The sequence below is a fragment of the Rhinatrema bivittatum genome, chromosome 4 (genome assembly GCF_901001135.1).
Source record: "Rhinatrema bivittatum chromosome 4, aRhiBiv1.1, whole genome shotgun sequence".
In the NCBI taxonomy this organism is placed as follows: Eukaryota; Metazoa; Chordata; class Amphibia; order Gymnophiona; family Rhinatrematidae; genus Rhinatrema; species Rhinatrema bivittatum.
Window position 1 is genome coordinate 457,327,109 of NC_042618.1, and position 20,636 is coordinate 457,347,744.

At 45.7% G+C, this 20,636-nt stretch overlaps 2 protein-coding genes across 3 annotated transcripts; both read right to left on the minus strand.

The window, feature by feature from the left end:
- Positions 1-371: 371 nt before the first annotated feature.
- Positions 372-4,660, minus strand: MYF5 (myogenic factor 5). Its single transcript, XM_029597114.1, has 3 exons — positions 4,118-4,660; positions 2,953-3,019; positions 372-2,762 (listed from the first exon to the last, which is right to left on the minus strand). Exons 1-3 carry the CDS (start codon positions 4,619-4,621, stop codon positions 2,584-2,586), a joined length of 750 nt encoding a protein of 249 aa, XP_029452974.1. The 5' UTR covers positions 4,622-4,660; the 3' UTR covers positions 372-2,583.
- Positions 4,661-13,929: 9,269 nt separating this feature from the next.
- On the minus strand, positions 13,930-15,856 carry MYF6 (myogenic factor 6). 2 transcript variants are annotated; one of them, XM_029597116.1, is made up of 3 exons: positions 15,410-15,856; positions 14,960-15,044; positions 13,930-14,576 (listed from the first exon to the last, which is right to left on the minus strand). In XM_029597116.1, the coding sequence occupies exons 1-3, from the start codon at positions 15,806-15,808 to the stop codon at positions 14,455-14,457; spliced, it is 606 nt and encodes a 201-aa protein (XP_029452976.1). In that variant the 5' UTR covers positions 15,809-15,856; the 3' UTR covers positions 13,930-14,454. The 2 variants fall into 2 exon arrangements, with proteins under 2 accessions (XP_029452976.1, XP_029452975.1); XM_029597115.1 differs by having other exon boundaries at positions 15,272-15,853.
- Between the last annotated feature and the right edge of the window lie 4,780 nt (positions 15,857-20,636).

The window sequence follows — 20,636 nt, forward strand, 5'->3', positions numbered from 1 at the left end:
CCCTGGACCGCCCATTTTTCAAAGCCCCAGGATATACGCTAGTCCCGGGGCTTGCGCGCGCTGCCGAGCCTATGCAAGATAGGCTCGGCGTGTGCAGGGAAAGGCAGGGGTAGGTTTTCGGGGGTTGCGCACGTATCTTACAAGCGCAACCCTTTGAAAATCTACCCGTATATGCGGGGGCAGGACCGTGGGCGGGGCCGCGGTCTGGGGCATGGTCCAGTGCCCTGACACAGCAGCCTGTGTCGGGGCCTGGCCAGCCAGCGTGCACAAGTTACGCCTGCCTCAGGCGACCTCGAAGGGAACGGAGGCAGGCTGCTCGGCTCGGCGCGCGCAGGTTGCACAATTGTGCACCCCCCTGCGCGTGCCAACCCTGGATTTTATAACATGCGCGCGGCAGCTGGGTTGCGCGAACAAATCTACGCCCGCGCGTAGTTTTAAGATCTGCCCCATAGTACCCTTGTATTCCAGTAGTTCCTCATGTACTGCAAATTGCTAAGGCATTGCTAGTTTGTTTTCTGCCTATAAGCATAATTTTTTTCTGTGTGTAAGAATGCTGGGGTTTCCCCCTGATTTCCTTGAAACTAGGGTGAATTAGTGTTTCAAAGAGCAGGCAAATGACTTGAGACAGTATGGAACTTTTGGCTTCTTACTATTGTATTGCATGGACATCATGGCTTGAGCGATGCCACCTATGTGACTTACATGTCCAAAAAAGATGATGCTGATGCCTAGGGAAATTAGGCAGCTAACATTTCTGTGGCTGGAAGTGGTCCTTAAATGCCTCAGTAAACATCCACTTTCACCCTGTTCACCTTCTGCTCCTGCTATGAATAGCAAGAAGCAAATATTCTCCATCTTGACTGAATTTGCCTCAGTCTCCTCTTTGACCACAAAATGGATATCTTTAACCTAAATATAAAATGTATATACTGTTTCAAATCTGAGATTTCACTATGCTTACTGTACCCTAGTTTTAATCTTTAAAAAGATATGCGACTATTATAATAAAACTGTGAATTTCATGGTCTTGTTATTGTGCATTGGTTTTCTGCCTATGCATTATTACCCAGTGTAACTGCAGTTTCTACACTTGCCTGATGAAGAAAGAACAGCTCTCCAAAGCTCCTCACAGATGCATTAACTTAGTCCAATAAAATGGTATCACCTACAGATTAGTTGTTGAGCCTTAATTCCACATATCCAAGAGGACTAACAGTGACAACAATTCTTTGCTCCAGATATATTTCCAGATTTATTTTTCTCTGAGGAATCATGGATTAGTTGATGGTGGTATACACATAATACAGTTTTACCTAGAACTAAAAAATTGTCAGCAATATAATTAGAGGAAAAGCATAACAATTGTCAAAGTCTTTTAGCCAGGTCATTAGCAATGTAACTGGGTAAAAATGGCTTGGATGAAGAATGATCTCCTCTAACCAGCTAAAATTCTGTGCGGGTTTACTTTCTGTAGCATTCAGCTGGGATAAAGAGGTGTTCCCAGGGTGCACTGAGGTTAGGTGAATAAACTAGCATGTGTACATTCCATTTTCAAAATGTACACTTCCTGTTCATCCCCACCTTGCCCAACAGTACGTGTAGCAGGTGCAGAGTACATCATGCACACTTTGTGCTGGATAATTTTCAAAGTGATGCAATGTGCCTGGTTTCCTGTCCAAACCAGACAACACAAATATAACGTGGCCTCTTCAAAATTACCCTCCCCACCCCTAGAAGATTTAGAGTTCACAGAAACAGATAGCATACACTTACAAAATTGCCTTGTGTTATGAAACAAGGCTATTGCCAAGAGATATAAAATTTCAGTTGTGTTTACATATCCTGACCAAATGGAATTGTCTAGAAGCTTCGGGTTTGTTTTTTGTTTTTTTCAAGAGTGAACCACACAACCATGTACTTACTGATGTAGCATCCCAGTTTATTTATGATAGGTTTTCTAATGCATGATTGTTTTAATAAGTCTATTCACTTTTAATTTAACTATATCAGAATACTGGTGTGTTTGTAATAGAGAGAGAGATGCTTCTCACAACATTCTGGGCTATTTTATTCTATGTATAATGAAACAAGAAGGGCCTTGTGTGGTCTCAAAAGCTCATCATCTCTGAATAATTCATATGCCATTCCAACAAATTGGTATCAACCTGAACAGATGCCAGTAGGAAATAAATAGATTGGAGAATACCTATATGAAAAATACTTTTAAAACCACCAAGGGAAGGATGTTTCTGTCATTCAATTGTAAGGACCACCAGGTAGAAATATGAATTAAAAAAAAATTATGGAAGCAGCATATTACTTAAGAAACATTGCGGTAAGCTAATTGTGATTACATTATATTCAGTGGAGCTATTGCTTATAATTGGCATAATACACTTTATAATATAAAACGCCATGTTTTCAGTTAAATACAATCCCTTATAAAGAGGACAATATTATGTACATATGTGGAAATAAAACGTCCTTTCCTTTATACATACATTACATACAGATGGGGAGTGCATGGCACTCAGATGCATCGGCCCTGGCATTTCACCACCGAGCTGGTGGCGGGGGGGGGTTTCAGAGGGCTTGGTAGACGGGCTGCGGCTCGGGGGTCTCCAGCCGGGAGGAGTCGGTGCTGCTGGGCGGAGAGGGGCAGGGCAGCGCGGGCTGCGAGGCCGTGCAGATGCGGTCCACGATGCTGGACAAGCAGTCCAGGCTGGACAGGGCGGCGGCGGGGCTCTTCTCTGCCGAGCAGACTGGAGGGGGGCAACAGAGAAGGAGGTCAATAGCGCTCCCTAGGGAGGGAGGGGGCAAAGGCATGCGGTGGGCTTCTCTTGCACTTCGGGGGGGGCAGTAGCCGCGGAGAAACGCGGAAGGAGTTAATAATAATAATAATAATAATAATAATAATACAGCAAGGGAAACCCTTTGGCCGCCGATACTCACGGTCAGAACAGTAAACGTTGACGCAGTTGCTGTTTTTCCTGGACCAGACGGGGCTGTTACATTCAGGCTAGAAAGAAAGAAAAGAAGAAACGGGTGGATATTAATGTTTTTGTTTCCCCCCCCCCCCCCCCCAACCCTAACCAGCTCTATCTCAAGTGCCAACAAATTGCACATAAGGCCGCTGAGAGTTATTGACACTCCCCCAGCCCTATAGCCCGGGCCCCCTCCCGGTCTCCCCTGCAGGGAGAGGAGCCCCCGCGCAAAGCGCGGATTCGGTTACAGCGTGCAAAAGGCATGAAAAATGGATTAAAGCCGGGGGGAAAGCACAGCAGCCCTTTCCCAGAGCCACTGCAGATGGAAAGCTGGCGGGGTCATGGGGAGAACCTTCCAGCTCAGGCTGGCTTGGCCCCAACAGCACCCACCCAGACCTTTCCATTCGCCCCCTCGCCAAGTATTTCCTGTGCCCCGGCTGGGTGAGGTCCATCTTTTCGTTTGCCCTCCCACCACTGCAATAAAAATAAAACTAAACCCAAACTAAAACACACCCCCCCCCCAACACACACACACACACCCAGACACACACACACCCAGACACACACACACACACACACCCCCACACACACACACACCCAGACACACACACACCCAGACACACACACACACACACCCAGACACACACACACCCAGACACACACACACACACCCAGACACACACACACACCCCCCCCCCCACACACACACACACACCCAGACACACACACACACACACCCAGACACACACACATTGTGAGTTCTCAAATTACTCGCATATTTGACGATGCTGGAACCAAGCTGCACTGGATTTGAACGACTTTTCTCTGCCAATTGAAAAACAAACCAAAAACCCCCAAACGTCAAAGTTCCTTGCATGTGCCAGAGCGTGCAAAACCCGTGCAAAACCTGGCCTTGCAGACCTGCCAGCCTGCCCGCTTCCTCTGCTATTGCGATCCTCGGTGTCCTGCTCTGGCCAACGCCACGGAAAGCGGACAGGGGGCCGGTGAAGTGATCTGAACGGACAGTAATGAGGGGGGGGGGAGGGGGAAATAAAACGTTCAGCTCCTGCCATCCGCAGGGGGGGGGCAGCGATCAAAAGGCGTCGGGGGGTGGGGGGGGGTCTTACTCTTACCAGGCTGTCCGAGCAGCTGGAGCCGGGGCTGCCGGGCGGGCAGCCCCGCCGCCCGGGCAGGCTGTAAAAGTGGGCCACCTGCTCCCGCAGCAGCTCCTGCAGGCTCTCGATGTAGCCGATGGCGTTGCGCAGGATCTCCACCTTGGGCAGCCGCTGGCCGGGGTTGACCGCCGTGCAGCGCTTCAGCGCCTCGAAGGCCTGGTTGACCTTCTTCAGCCGCCGCCGCTCGCGCAGCGTGGCCGCCTTCCTCCTGTCCATGGTGCTGGACTTCCTCTTGCAGGCCTTGCAGGCCCACAGCAGGCAGCGGCCGGCCTGGTGGTGCCCGCTGGGGGCCCTCACGTGCTGCTCCTCCTCCTCCTCCTCCTCCTCGTCGTCGTCGTCGTCCGACTCCGGGGCGGCCCCGTAGCCCGGCCTTGCCACCGGCGGGAAATCGTCCTCGAACGCGTCCTCGGGCGAAGGCAGGCAGGAGCTGTCGTAGAAAAACGCGGAGGCGGCGAACTCCATCCTCCCTGGGGCAGCTTAGGGACCTCCTGGGCAATTGAAATTCCTCGGTGGTTAAAGAGCCTGTTCAGCGCTGCGGCGGGAGCTTTTATATGCCCCCCTTTTTCTCCTGGAGGGCTGGCCCTCGGTGGTCACGTTTGATTAGCTCCTACAGATCACCCACCCATCCTCTCCAGACGACTTCCTTCTCTCTCTCTCTCTCTCTCTCTCTCTCTCTCTCTCTCTTTTTATTTATTTTTTTAAACAGCCGGATGGTATACTTTTCATTTTATATAGATATTTCCAAAACAGTACTAGCTGCAGTCACTTAAGGTTTTATACGTCATGGCTTTGTTTAAAAAAAAAATAAAACAAACGAAAACACGTGCAGTTTTCTTTATTTTTTTTGTTTTATCCTATCGCATGTATGTATCATAAACATTTTCTCTCGCCATAATTTGTATATATATATATATATATTTATATTTTTTTTTTCTGAAACTCGTATCAGTCCAAAAGCCTTATCATTTTTGTAAGTAGCTGAAGGACTCGCGAATCCGTCACCGCTTCTGGTGATTCGTAAGATAAAAATCGCAGGTCCGCTGTAGTCCTCCGAAAAAAGCCGTTCAGTCTCATTTTAGAAAGCATTAGATTTCTTTTAAACCGTCTTAGCATTGCAAATGCAAACTGCTTAACGTGCCAGCCGCAGTGCTCCGGTCTCAGATCTTGGTGACTTCACGTGTATGAAGGTCCTTTGGCTACTTTCAATAATAATAATAATAATGCGGCTTTGGACTGATTCAAGTTTCAAAAAACAAAACTCTTTACATAATTGGGGGGAGGGAGGGGGGTGATGCGTTTGTGGGGCATTTAAGTGTGAGCCGTTATTTTTCCCCTGTGGTGTCAGTGGCGTTTGTGAACGGGAAACACAAGCACTGGGATGTTTTGGGTCCCCTGATGGCGGGTTTTATTGCCTACCATATCAATAAACACATTTTTTTAAAATTCGGCCTAGGTCAATCACTACTGCAAAATGCAAATATCGAACTTTAAATTGTGGATCTATCGAGCGCTGCACCGTTTGAGTCTAACTTGCAAGCTTGTCTCATCGCATCCTGCAATTTTGTTCTCCAAGCAGTAAAATAATTAGAAAATAACAAAAAAAAGACGGGGGTCCTTGCTAACAACTTTAAAAAAAAAACGCGCTTTCACATTTCTAGAGAAATGGCTCTCTGCCCTCTTCTCTTGCTCCAGTCCTGGGACGTGATGTGTCCGAAGACAAAATAAGAGGCAGGGGCCTTGGAGTTTGCTGACTTTCTGGTTTCCCTCGCACCGTTACAGATGTGTCCCAGCTGGCAGCGCAATCCCCCCTGAAAGTGTAAAATTTCTATCCCTCCAGCTCCCGAGTAACTTTACACAGGTCGGTGACAAAAGTCTTCCAGAACCTCGCAGCTGATCATTAAAGTTGTTAAGGGGCCCATTAAAGTGGTAATGAAGCCATTAGCAGCCGCTTGCGGGACAAACCAGCCCTTTGACCACATTCAGATGGTCTTTTATTTTGTGGAAAATAAGCGATAAAAAGTGGTTTTTAAGACCTTGTTTTCAAAGTGTTTCTGTGTCTAAAAGTCACTAAATTGGGCTCTAACAATAAAATACAATTTAGAATTGCAAAAGTGTTTTTTAAAAAAGTACTCTTCATAATCAGTGTGAATTATGGACAGAAGAACTGAAAACCCACTGCATCGAAATCCGTGTTGTTTTTATTCTAATATCCCAATTTTTCAGGGTATATGCTTCTTTATTTTATTTTTTCCCTGTTTAGCTGGGTTCTCTTTGAGAAATTATGTATAGTATGTCACTTAATATTGAACATCTAACATCATATCAACAAGTTCAGAAAAATAATGCATTTATTTCACGATACAACCAAAACTCTGCTTCCTAAAGATTCTCTCAAATATAAAAAGTGCGGTTGCCAGATTAGTCCATCTGTAAACTGGAAATTAAGGTGAACAAACAAATTGCAGATATCTTTTTTTATTGTACTAATTTATTATGTTTGAGACTAGTTCTGGAAATCTATCTTTACCGTTAACAAATTTGATATTAGAACTTAAGTTAAGCAGACATTCTGTAATTTATTTTGCTTTCCAACCATCTTTCTTGTGCACATTAAATGCACTTTCTAAATCAAATTTTGGAATTATTCGGATATATATATATATATATATAAACACGATTTTTGTCCAGGGATGTTTTATGAGCGATTTTCGCTTATGACCGAAAATCAGAAGCCCTAACTATGATAAAACTCAGAAAATAGTTTTAATGTACCCCACTCTTACAAAATGTGTTTGAATGTGTGAATTTTCCTTGGCTAGGCTGGGCGACTGTCCAAAGACCGGATTACCTTTCCCACACCAGCCACAAAAACAAAAAACGCTCTAAACAGTGAACTGTCCGAAAGAGCTGCTGTAACTCGGGAGGAACTGCGCTCTTTGGTAAAGTGATCGCCAAACAAAATGTGTTGGGGTGGGGGGAATGGAGGTGGAAACAAGTGGACCTAAAGCAGCCACAGTCAGACAGCAGAAACTGCAGGCTCCTTAACCTTTTAGATCCTGCTCACTGAAGGAATTATTTCCTGATGCCCCTTTTTACATATCTTAGTTAACTAGACCCAAATATGGTATAAACAATTTGCAAGTAATTAAAAGTATATTAAAAAATGTTCCACTTGTGGAAGGTTGGTACCTATGGGGCTGTGAGGAGGGAGGAGGCCTTAGCTGCTGGGGGGAGCAGGGAATTGAAGTGGTGAAAACGAGAGTGCCCCCAAAAGAAAACAGGCAAAGTGCTGGAAGAAAGTGGAGGGAGGGGAAGAAAAAAATACAGGAAAGCTTCAAAGCCTGAGAGAAACCCGCAGTTTCAAAGACGACCTAATTGTCCTTGTCTGTTAACAAGTTCAAATTGTTTTCTGCTGGGAATACTTGAGTAGACCTTTAAAGACGTGTGTTTTCGCTCCATTGTCTTAATTTAAAATACATTGAATTCAGCATTAGCTCAAACAATGTATCGTTTCAGTTGTTATCCTTGCTGAAATCACCGAGTAGTGCTTTTATAAATTCAACCTTGAACGTGGTGTGACAATTAAACATTGATCTGAAAACTGAAGACGGAGAATAGAATTGATTTTCAAAAACTAAAAAGAAAAAAAAGGACGAAAATGATTCTCTTCGTAGAAGCGAATCATAACGATTTTCTGTAATGGTGAATTTATGCCCAAATGTTATGCTTATAAAGCTCGGATAATAAGTTGGTTGTTATAAAATTGTATTACAAAATTTCTAGTACGACTCAAAAGGCCGGTGTTAACGAGTTAGGGTTTTGTTTTGTTGTTGTTGTTGTTTGTTGTTGTTGTTGTTGTTGTTGTTGTTGCTGTTGTTGTTTTGATCCCCAGAAAGTGACACATGCATTTTACACACAGGTTTCTAATCGAGAAAACACTTTTACAAAGAATGTGGCAAATCGCAGCGAAAGCCGCTGCTGCCTGTGATTGGAGCATTTTGTTCTCTTTCTTTACTGTTTGGATGCTTCTTGATTTAATTTGATTTGAACTCTATTTTACTATACCTGGTTTTAGTACACGATACATTACTATCTTTAAATCAAGCTTCAAAACGGATCACTTGAAATAGTCTAGTCACAGTGTCAAGTTCTGTGTAGACAAATTATTATTATTATTAACAATAATAGCCAGCATTATTATTAACAATAATAGCATTAATAATAACAATAATAATAATAATAATGCTGGCTTCACTTTATAAAGCAAACGTCACAATTTAAAATTTCAAGAAGCAGAATTGTTTTTCCCCGTAGGATGGATTCCTTTTAATTTTCTTCAGTAATCTGCGGTCTATACCTAACCCAAGTCAGTTTTATTCCGAATGGACTTTCTTGTCCTAGGTTTAGCAGTTAAGCGCTGAGGCAGAGCATAAGACTGCTTGTCATTTCCAAGTGTACTCTTCTAAAAATAATAAGCCACTTGCCAGCGGAGACGCTGGGAAGGACCACACCGGGTTGTGTACGCTTTCTTCCTCCCGGGCTTCTCTGATGTGCCCAGGGCTTGCTTACTTTCGGCTCTGGGAACGGAGCCCACCTAAGCAAACACGTTGGTAGTACCTGCCAGGGCTGCTGGAAAAGTCTGCACGGAGCACAGCTGAAGAAGACATCGGCTACTGCTTGCATACCGAGACTCCCAGGAGAGATCAAACACTGGGAGGACACTCAGGCCGCCTTGAGAAATGAGCAAAGTGGCTGGCTTCCGCGGCAAAGCACATGGTGCTGTTATTATTAATGGCTCAGCCTCCAGCACAAAACTGGGGGCAAGCAGGTCTGGACCAAGCACAATTTAGGCTGAACATCAGGAGAATTAGGGGCCCGGGAAAAGCAGGAGCGGGATATGCATGCAGAACAGAGGCAATCGGAAAGGAAAGAGGTCTACTCTCCAGGCCTGAGGTGGGAGCTTGATGAGTGCCAGAAAGAAGACTGGGTCCATGCACAGAGAGAGAGAGAGATGGAGGGAAAGTGGGTTGGAGAAAAACCAGGGCTGCGTGAGCAGCAGGCAGGAGGTGGGAGAACGCAGTGAAAGGCAGAAACAGAGACCCTGACCACAGATAAAGAAGACCACCGGGCCCATCTCCACTGCACCTCATCCTGTTGCAATACCACACAGAGTCGACTTATGTATGGTCCCTGAATTGTTCTAATAATGCTATAAGCTGCCTCCAGCATCGTTTGGAAAGGCGAACTATAAATCTTAAGAAATAAAATAAAAAAAATCACTTGTTCTCTGGTTTTAACTTTATTGTCGCTCAGACAGGGCTCTTTCTGCTTATCCCAGGCTTTTCTTTTAAATATTTTTGCTTCCACCAGCGTGGCTGGGAACAGATATAAATCCAGGTCAGGACTCCTCTTCCACCCCAGTCATGGCTAGGGATGCTGCCGAGGTGGGGGAAGGGAGTCCCGGTGCCCCAGTGGCAGCACCACCTAGGGCCCATGATTGCTGAATTCGGGAGCTAAGTGAGGGGGGGGGGGGGGGAGTGCCCGAGTTGAGCTGGAAGACCTTGGCACCATCGTTTTCGTACGGAAAATGGCGCCGGCAGGAGATCGACTGCAGGAGGTCATTCAGCGGGGGTTCCGGACCGCCGCTGAACGACCTCCTGCACTCGATCTCCTGCCTGCGCCATTTTCCGTACGAAAACGATTCGCGGCGAGAAATCGCTCCCGGAACCCCGCTGGACTCCCAGGAAACTTTTGGCCAGCTTGGGGGGGCCTCCTGACCCCCACAAGACTTGCCAAAAGTCCAGCGGGGGTCCGGAACGACCTCCTCCGTCGAATCGTTTTTGTCTATGGCCGCCGCCATTTTGCGGCGGCCATTTTGAAAAATGGTGCCGGCTGAAGACAACACGATTCTATTGAGGGGGCCGTTCCGGACCGCCGCCGTTCTGGACCACCGCCGGATCCCCAGGTAATTTAAAGCATTGGGGGGGGGGGGGTTCGGGGGGGGGGGGGGATTTAATTTAAAGGGTCGGGGGTGGGTTTTAGGGGGGTTTAGTGTGCCGGTTTTCCTGCCCTCCCCCTTCCCCCGATTTACGATTTTTTAACGATAAATCGGGGGAATTGGTATTGTATCGTGGCCCTAACGATTTTTTGATGATTTAAAATATATCGGACGATATTTTAAATCGTCAAAAAGCGATTCACATCCCTAGTGCATAATAGCTGAAAAAGCCGAGTCTTGTGCAGGACAATCGGGTGGCAGTCAGCAGAGGAGAGGAAAGAGCCTTTTCAGAGGAGCCAAGTTCCCTTGAGGATGTGTAAGGGAAGAGAAGTTGAGAGAGGTATATATTCAGGGACCGGTTTATCCAAACGTTTGAAGACAAAGCAGAGAGTTTTAAATTGTATCCTACTTTCTACTGGGAGCCAGAGTGCAATAGGGTCACTAGAACTGTGGAATTAGGAGACGAAAGGCTGAGAGACTGGGGGGAGGAAAAACTGCAGGAGGGATCATAGAGCAGAGCGGGAAGAAGAGGAGTCTGCTTGGAAGAGATAATAAAGAATAGTACAGGGTGAAGGCAGGCAAGAGAAAAAGCTCCTTATGGAGGGGGGGAAAGGGGGCTGTAGTGACATAAGGTGTGAAAGAAGACAGAAGTGGAGAAAGGAAGCAATAAAAAGCAAAAAAAAGGACCCGTGAAAACTGATATGAGGAAGACAATGAAGACAAATTATATATATATATATATATATTGTAAAACTAATTGTATGATGCAAAATAGGTTTACACGTTGAATAGTGGAAATGTGCATATTCATGCAATTTTTTTGTCAGGGAATTTAATTCTTGCAACAGAATTTAGCCCTCAGGAAACTGGGGGCTCTGCTTATAATACGTCTTACTCTCTGATTCCGCACTTTGTCCACTATCATCCCTTCAACCGCTGTTCTTCAGTACAAATCCATATTTATCTACATACCTAGACAGTTTTTGCAAGATATAGCAAACTCCATACCTACAATACGATTGCTATCGTCCTAGATAGAAGAACTTAATTATTTGGTGGTTGTGCTTTGCATTTTACAATTATACTCTATCTGACCCATAACATTTTTCCTGCCAAGCAAAATAAATCTAGGATTTTCCGGGAGTCTGGCAGGAAAAAATGAATTTTAGGGATCACATTCCATTAACATTTGGTCAACATTTAACAAAACTTACTCTGAAATCTGTTATTAGTTTAGACCTGATAACTTTCGTCTATAACACCCTCTGGAAAGAAACTAGATTAGGGCACAATACCTCTTATCTGTACCAGCTTATTGCCTTTTGATTTTGGGCTTCTGTCGGGAGTGTTTGCTTTGGCTTTAGACATAGTAAAAGATTATGATTTCTTAATATCAAACAACAACATTTTAATTGCAAACACACCGAGGACTTTTTCATGGGAATCCCTACTCTCAGCTTCACCCACCAAGGGCACATGAACAGGAAATATTTTCTTTATTTAATGCAAAGCCTTTCAAAAATCTTACTCTAAACAATTTCTCCTATTACTCTGCTGGAAGTGATGTGGAATTTAGTTCCAAAAGATATGGAGTGCACAGGTGAACAAATACATTTTTTGAGTAAAATCGATGTATTTCATACTTGTATTCATGGTGCAAGCTGATGAAATATGATTGTAAGGTTTTTTTCCTTATGACTCAACATATCTTATATTAAAGAACTGCCATTATCTCATACAGGCCACAGGGAAACAGAATTATTTTGGCCTTGAAGAAAACTTCCACCTTAACCTAGGTCCTAAATTTTCTAAATGTTTCTGAAAGCTAACCTTAACCTGTTTTTAAAATGTCCCTCCTTCCATTAAAAAGGACCAAATGATCCATCCACCCAGTCTGCCCAGCAAGCTTCTGCCAGTACCTGCTGCACTGTGCAGGTTACCCCCATGCTTATCAGTTTCCCAGACCTCGGATGCTGTTTGAATCCAATTTCCCTTAACCCTTGCCGGGAAGCTGTCATGTGTCACAGATTGCGTCATGCACGTTGACGTCTTGATTGGTCTCTTCACAGTTTATGATGTCACATTTGCGTTGCATGGATTTTTCCAATAGCGGTGCAGATTCCTGTTCTCCAAAGACCACTTTTACAGGAAAGCCGTAGCGCCCTCAGAATTTAAATCAATCCTATCCTATTTTATTGATTGGGTTTCTCCGCCTTTTCGGTTAACTTGTTAATGAAAAGAGATGGGGCTGGGGAGAGGAGGAAAAGCACCATGAGAAAAAAAAATGTCTTTTCTTGGTATAGCTCGTCCCTATTTGTTCCTGATGAATGAATTAAATGCACCCTATCAAAACACAGAAGGAATATTGCAAAATCCTCTTCTAGGTAAACAAAATGCTCAAATAGATTAGAGGCGATCTGACTGAATAAAGGCCAATGAATTTTCTAAAAATGACCTCTTAGGCTGATTCAGCTTTCACAATGTTCATTTCAACTGCTCATTAAAAATATGTATAGTTATGTCATTGAAAACCAGAAAACCTTCAATGAGTGGGATTTGGCACTACCTTAGAAATCAAAATGGTTTAATCCTTTAAACCGGCCCACAGGTAGAGCGAACCAAAAGTTAGTCTGATCTATGTTCAGGAGAGAGGTGGTAAAATTAACTGATAGCAATATGCAATTGTTTTATTAATCCTAACAGGAAAGATATTTCATTTTAGACAGAATGTCCCATTAGAAATTGTAAGCTGTTCTCTTGTTGTTGTTTTTTAAACGAAGCTAGCTCGTTCTAAATTATCATTTAACTAAAGCCGATCAGGAAAAGAGGGGGGAAACTGAACGCAAAATATCTAGGAGAAAGGGGCGGGATGACACTGTAGTCATTTTGGAGGGGACGCTTTGAGTTTTCCAAAAGAACGGTGATGATTATCTTCATGTGAAATTGGAATACGAGTTCGGATTCTGGGAGAGAGAGAGACAACGAAATCGGACTAGGAAGAAGAAAAAAAAATACGTGAAGGGGGGGACAAAAGCCACCCCGTGACCCCGTTCCTGCGATTATAAACACACCTGGGACGAGACCTCACTCCGAGCAAGTCTTGTTTTGTTTTTTTTTCATCATTTCTAAGTATCATTTTGTTTTCTTACGACATTTAGAAGAGTCTCTCTCTCTCTTTTTTTTTTTTTTTTTTTTTAAAGAAAAAAGCCCACTCAACCCCTTCATCCCCGGCTGGCTGCCTTGGAAGAAACGGGAGCGAGGGTTCAAACCCGCTGCAGCAGCGGCAGCCACGTCCCCCCCCCTCCCTCCCCAGGGGGGAGCGCGCTGCAGCCGGCCAGAGGATAGGAGTGGAGGGGCTGAGGAGGTCCCGCCACCTGGCCTATCTCCCACCTCCCCCGAGGAGGGCGAATGCTGCTCAGCCCGGAAAGTCAAGCTCCCGAAACCCGGGAAATATTATTACTTTAGCATGCTAGACCCGGGACAAGACTCCCTCTCACACACCCTGAAGGGACAGGGCTCGCCGCATGCTAAGCTAACGGCCTCGTTCATGCACAACAGACCGAGAGAAAATCTGTGGAAAACAGGGTATTCAAAAGTGAAATCTAATAATACAGCAACCACCAACATTATAAATCCAAACCTGCCAAATATAAAGTGTTAAACGAGTGTCAAGCTGAAAAGTACAGGTCTATGTGTTATATTTAACGTTTAACTACCCCAGCACACGCTCAAATAACATGTCGTGAGTTTAAATAATAATCAACTTGCTGAATTAGAGAATAACGTTTATTATTAATAATAATACCCAATGGAAAAAAAACAGTTTGCGAGCTTAAATTATGATAAAAATAACTTTATAACACAAACCTTTATTTTGATAAGGCAATAAACAACCTTGCAGTTCATATATACAGTATTGCATGCTATATTTCATATTTCATAGTGTTCATAACACTATCATTATTTACATAAACCCCCAACCAGTTCTTTGAATAGGACTAATATTAATGCAAAAAAAAAAAAAAGAAAAAACAATATTTTATTTTTATTTCGCTTTAGACAGGAATGAATTTTTTTTGTGTGATAGTTTAAAACAAACGCTTAATTAAATTAAAAAAAAAGAAGAAGAAGAAGGTGAGAATTGGAAGAAAGAGGCTTGGTAGGTTCCGAAATAAATCCTCTGCGGGGCTCCAGTCCTTGCGGGGCAGCTCTTTGGTTTTTCTTTCCTTGTGCCCGTTTCTCCCGGTTTCCTGGTCGGGACTTGGGAATTCAGCTGCACGGGGGGGCAGGCGGAGATCTACTTCCCCCCCAGCTCCTCGGCCCTGCCGGGCAGTCTGGGCTCCTCCGGGGAAATGCTGTTTACTATGGAGGAGAGACGGCGGAGGCTGCTGGAGGCCGAGGAGTCCAGGACGGAGCCTCCTGAGGAAAACAAACAACGGAACATTTGCAACCAGAGGGCCAGATGTACGGGGGGGGGGGGGGGGGTCCCCTTTTGGGGATGTGGGGGGGACGGGACGCTTCCTGCTGCATTTGGTCCAGAGGCAGACAGCAGCTGTCAAAGAGGCTGAAGCTGGGTCATCGGGGATCAAAAAACCCCCAAACAAACCAAAACCAAATTCCCCTCCCCCGGGAGAGGGCGCTCTCCCACGCGGGCACTCCGCCACTTCCTCCCCACGTGCTGCTCGGTTTGTTTGTTTTTTTCTTCTTCTTAAATCGGTGGCAGCAGGTCCTGCAATGACTCTCATGCATGCATCCTTCCTAGATTATTGCAATGCACCTTTTTTATTTTTGTATTTATTTACCTTCTCGGGGACCGACGATCGCTGGCGTTTTGGAATGATCCGAGACATTTGGCCACTCGGCGCTCAAGAAATCGGAGCCGGCGACCTGCAGTGGAGAGAAAAGGGACACAGGTTGGGCCGGCCGCGGTCCCTGGGGGGGGGGGGGGGGGGGTGCCGTGCCGTCCCGATCCCCTCTCTTTAAAAAAAAAAAGGATCTCGGACGTCAGCATCCTAAAGCGGGCGGCCTGCGCGGAGTAGGCGGGGGGAGGGGAGGCAGCGTGCGCGGAATAGGAGAGGGTGGGGGAGGGGGCAGCGCGCCCGGCTGCTCCTTACGTGCGCCGGCTTGGGGCTGCAGGGGGCAGGCCCGTCCGCCCCCCGGCACCGCGGCGCCGTCTCCTCCTGCTCGTCCAGCCGGCGCAGCAGCTCCTGCAGCCGCTCGATGTAGCCGATGGCGCTGCGCAGGATCTCCACCTTGGGCAGCCGCTGGCTGGGGTTGGCCACCGTGCGCCGCTTCAGCGCCTCGAAGGCCTCGTTGATCTTCTTCAGGCGCCGCCGCTCGCGCAGCGTGGCCGCCTTCCGCCGGTCGGTGGGGGCCGAGCGCCGCTTGCAGGTCTTGCAGGCCCAGATCAGGCACTGGCCCGGGCAGTGGGGCTGGAGGCCCGGGGGGGCCAGCACGTGCTCCTCCTCCTCCTCCCCCTCCCCGCTGCTGCCGCTGCCCGCCTCCGGGGCCCCCGGGTCCTGGCAAGGGGACAAGGTGCCCTCGCTGCCCGGGTAGAAGGGGGAGCCCTCCGGCAGGTCCAGCGGCTGGAGCGCCCCGTTCTCCCCGTCCAGGTAGAAAAAGTAGGAGCTGGTTTCAAAAAGGTCCATCATCCTGCTTTCCTCTTGGCCTCTGTGACTATCCGAGCTGGGTGATGGCTCAAAAATACTAGCGGACCCCCAGAAGGAATTTAATTAGTTCAGTGACATAAGTCATTCTGCTTTATATATAGTCGCTGCTGAAACTCTATCCAACTTTTAGCTGTCGCCGTGTATCACCCTCCGAAGCTGATTTCAACTTCTCTTCTGGGTACTGTGCTCAGCGTTAGGAAAACCAGCCCTTTATTATCATTATTAGGGAAGAATAAATATTCAGCAGGGAGAGAACAACACCAACAAAGTTTCAGTGAGGTGTATTAAATACATTATTGTGGAGACACAAAGCACTGTCTTCAAAAGTGATTTGGATACATTTCCAACACCAGTGGTGGCTATGAGAGAACAGAAAAGCAGCAGAGCTTACAGTACAGATCTCTCTCTCTCTCACACACACACACACACTCTTCCCCCCCCCCCCCCCCTGACTGCACACACACACACACACATACACTTTCCAGTTCTCTTTAAAGAACATTTCTGCAAAACAATATTTCAAAGGAATGACTTTTATCCTGTCCTATCACCTTTAAAAACAAGTTCCATCTTTGACCAGGACCAACAGTGTATTCATAGATTTTAGGACCTAAAGCATACATCCCTCCTGGGAAGACTGGCAGTGCAGGTTTCAGAGACCACTTACAAGGCAACCTGGCACTTTTATATTCCATGTTTGGCATTTCCTAAAAGAAAAGGCCAACGAATATAGTAGCTAAGGCTGCTTACTTGTTTTCCACCTTCTAATTCCGGAGCTAATCTTTAGTAAACTAAACACGTGAGGCCCTTCTTTCCCTGCCATTTTGGTTACCAGACTGGGCCGTGTGAATGTAATCTGTGGATCATATGATGGGGAGATGGTATCCCAAGTGCTATAACATGGACAAATCGCCTTGTGTCTGAAGCAGAGCTGTCAACCATGCACTGGTTCCGCTGGTGGATGTGATGAAAACGCATTAACAAATATCATATATTCATTTTTAATTTGAGGTTTTATTATTGTTTGTGTATTGTTAATTTTATTATTATGTTTATTTATTGTTACATAAGTTTTATTTGCAATCCGTCCTGAACAAATTGGAAACGACGGAATATAAATTGGTGAAATAAATGCATTGGATGTGCAAGGCTAGAGACCCTTCTGGCTTGGGGTTCTGATGCTATCTAATTTTTATAAATGACTGAGTGTAAAGTTTATGATATTAGAAGATAGTAAAATATACTGTATATTCAGGACTTGAGTATATTCACATTTTATCCTCAAAAATTTAATTATACAGCATATTTTTTATTTTTTTTTTTTTTGAAGAGGAGAAGGCCCAGCCATTTCCTTTCAGGTGATCCAGAACTGGGATTCGGCACCAGGAAGCTTCCTTATAACTATTCAGGGATTATTTCCCCATAGTTTATATATTACCCCCCATCCCCTAATCCAATCATGGCAGCCATGGTTCTCAGCCGGTTCTAAATCCAGTCACTTTTAATGGCATACTTTTAATAGCAATTATATATAATCGACTCAACAAAGTCAGAATGAAAAGAGAAAAGCAAACAATGTTAAATCTAGAACCACAACTGTAAACCTATTGACCTATTTAGATGTTTTTTTTCCATAGAAAAACAAATTGCAGATCACAAAATAGGGTCCCAGTTCAGTCAGGTAGAGTTATAGATTATTGCTTCAAGGCCGGCTGATCCATTGCTGCGCTCTCCCCCCCCCCCCCCCCCCTCTCAGGTGTATGCATGGGGATAAAATGCTGGCCTTCCTCAGAATATCTGAAGTATAGACCCATAGATACCACGCGGCTAAACCAGGACTGGACTGGTCTGTCCTGAAGGAGACGGAGCTGCATGGAAAACCCCCAGAGGCAGGCAAACAAGTGCAAAGAACTGATTCCTGACATCTGTTTGGTTGCACAGCACTTCAAGGAGCACATTTATTACCCACAGGTGCCTTTTTTTTTTTTTTTTTGCAGCATGTGCTTCTGAGTTGTTAGAAAATAGCAATTTCTATTTCCAAATTTAACACTGCATTAATAACTATTTATTTATTTATTTATTTCGAGGCTTTTTTATACCGAAGTATAGCGGGATGCCTTCACTCCGGTTTACAGGATAAACAACTTATACATAGTGGTGACCAATTGGTAACTTATACAAATATGAATATAACATCTTATATAACTTAAATAACTTGGTAAACAGGTTGGTGACAACAGTCACTGGGGCACTCTAGCAGGGAGCTGAGATAGGGTGGGGGGGGGGCTAGGGGGAATCAGCTGAGGCGGGCTGGATAGAGGGCTGTGTAGCAAAATTGAAGAACAAGAGACAAGGAGGAGAGGGCGGGAGGGGGGGTGAAGGAGGATGGGATGCCATAGGGGTGGTAGGGGGAGGGGAGGGGTGGGAGGTCAGGGAGGGGTTGGGGGAGGGTAGGACGGGGGAAGAAGGTGGAGGTGTTTGGGTATTAGTTAGGGAGGGGGGTGGTAGAAGGAAAGGAGGGGGGAAGAGGTGGGGAGAGGGATGTGGATGGCTTAGCCGACTCCGTCGCGGAAGGTTAGGTTGAAATACCAGGTTTTGAGTTCTTTTTTGAACGATTTGCTGTCATTGAGTGATCTTAAGTAATGGGGAAGGGTGTTCCATAATTTGGGTCCTGCGACGGAGAATGCTCTGTTCCTCGTGGCTGTTAGTTTGGCTATGCTGGGGGAAGGTATGTCTAGGGTCATTTTGCCTTCTGTTCTGGTGGTCCGTTGTGCTTTGTGAAGGTGAATCATGTCAATTAGGGCGGGGTTGGCTGCATTGTAGATTGAGTTGTGGACAGTTGTTAGCGTTTTAAATTCAATCCTTTGAGCTATGGGAAGCCAGTGTAGGCTTTTCAGGGCGGGAGTGATATGATCTGATTTTTTCTTGCCAGTTAGAATTCTTGCAGCGGCGTTTTGCAGCATTTGGAGTGGCTTTATGGTGGATTTTGGGAGGCCGATCATCAGGGAGTTGCAATAGTCAAGGCTGTTGAAGATTAGAGATTGCAGAACTGTGCGGAAATCTTGCTGGTGGATAAGTGGTTTCAAGTGTTTCAGGAGGTGGAGTTTCAGAAAGCCTTCTTTCGTTTTCATGGCGATGTTCTATACTGAATTAAAAGGCCTTTGTGTGTATAATTCAGAGGTGTGCAGAAAATTATGCACAGTTCTAGATTAAACTGACCTGCCGAGCCATCTTTCAAATGGTCCGTGCTCTTTCCATTAAGAATCTGTGGACACCTTGTTAACCGAGGCCACCCCCCGTGTTTCTAATTATGGCTCTTTCTCCTTTGATTTGACCTGGAATTTGCTGGTAAGATCGATTACAAGCCCGGCTTTTTGCCTGCTGTCGGTGCCACCTTGCTAGCTAAACAGAGCTCGTCGGCACAGGCTGGCAAAATGAGGATTTCATTACAGCTCTCCGGTTTCTCTGCTGGGGGGGGGGGGCTTGTGACATGCAGTCCTAAACGGCAGAGGCTGTAATGTCCGTGTCAGGGGTCTGCGATGACAAATGGCCAGCCCTGCACAAACACACTTATTCTTCCCATAGGGGTGGGTGGGGGTGGTCTCCCCAGGCCGCTGCCACCAAGCGCAGCAGACAGACACCCCAGACTGAGCGATAGGTGAGAGCAAAGGGGTTTCATCTAAGACAATCCTCATTCTGCCTGCACTTGCTTGCAGATGGCGTTTATTTCCTTTTTTTTTTTTACGATTTTATGTGTTTGGAAATTTCAGCAAAAAATAAAATAGAAACTTTATTACACGATATTTCCCCCAATTAATATTCACCAATGCCTGTCTCGCCTTGGTGGGAAAAAAAAAATAAACAGCGTAAGCCGCAGGTGCATGGGCTGAGAGCCCCCATGCTACCCTCACTTTTCCCCATGACTCTGGGCAAGTCCCTTTATCTCCTGTTGCCTCCTGTGCTTACTTAGGGGGCCGATGCAGCATTTGTGCGCAGAAAACGGGTGCTCGGTGTTGAGCGCCTGCTTTCCTAACACGCGCCCTGCCACCCCTCCTGTGTGTGCGATGCAATATTTAAATTAGGGGTTGTGCAAAAAAAGGAGGCGCTAGAGAAAATTTGTGCATCCCTGGCGCCTGCTCGGCATTAGGCGCACAGGACAGGTGGCTGTCAAGCGGGTTGGGAAAACAGACGCTCAATCTACGAGCATCCGTTTTCTCCCGCTACTGGCATATACACGCACAGGATAACGGCCTGGACCGTGTAGCTTGTGTGTGTCTATTGGGCGTCCAGAATTCTTTTTTCAAAAACTTTTTTTTTTTTTAACTAAATTTGCTTTATTTGGTTCCTCCTATTTAGTATCTTTATAGGCCACTGCTATTAATTGCATCAGTAGCATGGGTTCTTCTTAGTGTTTGGGTAATTGCCAGGTTCTTGTGGCCTGGTTTTTGGCCTCTGTTGGAAACAGGATGCTGGGCTTGATGGACCCTTGGTCTGTCCCAGCATGGCAATTCCTTATGTTCTTATGTTCTTAAAAAGCAGGATTTTTCTTTTTTTTCAATGTGCCCTTGAGCCGGGCATACCTTTATATCATCCGCGGTTTGCAATGGGCGCATTGGTTGCGCAGGAAATATTTTGCATTGTGAGGATTAGCTAATAGCCTCATCTACACGAATTTCCATGTGATGAGCACTGTTAGCTATGCGGTGTTATGGATGCACGTTTTGGATGCACCAACCCCCGTATTGGATCAGGGGTTATAGACACAGGTCCAAAACATGCGTCCAATTGTGTGTTAAACCGTGCAGCAACT

Bases quoted from the DNA above. Each gene is read 5' to 3' on its own strand.
- MYF5 (XM_029597114.1), bottom strand. From the start codon at position 4,621: ATGGAGTTCGCCGCCTCCGCGTTTTTCTACGACAGCTCCTGCCTGCCT. The intron at 3,020-4,117 runs GTAAGAGTAAGA...CTTTCTTTCTAG, and splicing joins CCAGCTGCTCGGACAGCCTG to CCTGAATGTAACAGCCCCGT. The intron at 2,763-2,952 runs GTGAGTATCGGC...GCCCCCCTCCAG, and splicing joins CAACGTTTACTGTTCTGACC to TCTGCTCGGCAGAGAAGAGC.
- MYF6 (XM_029597115.1), bottom strand. From the start codon at position 15,808: ATGATGGACCTTTTTGAAACCAGCTCCTACTTTTTCTACCTGGACGGG. The intron at 15,045-15,271 runs GTAAGGAGCAGC...TCTCCACTGCAG, and splicing joins GCAGCCCCAAGCCGGCGCAC to GTCGCCGGCTCCGATTTCTT. The intron at 14,577-14,959 runs GTAAATAAATAC...TGTTTTCCTCAG, and splicing joins GATCGTCGGTCCCCGAGAAG to GAGGCTCCGTCCTGGACTCC.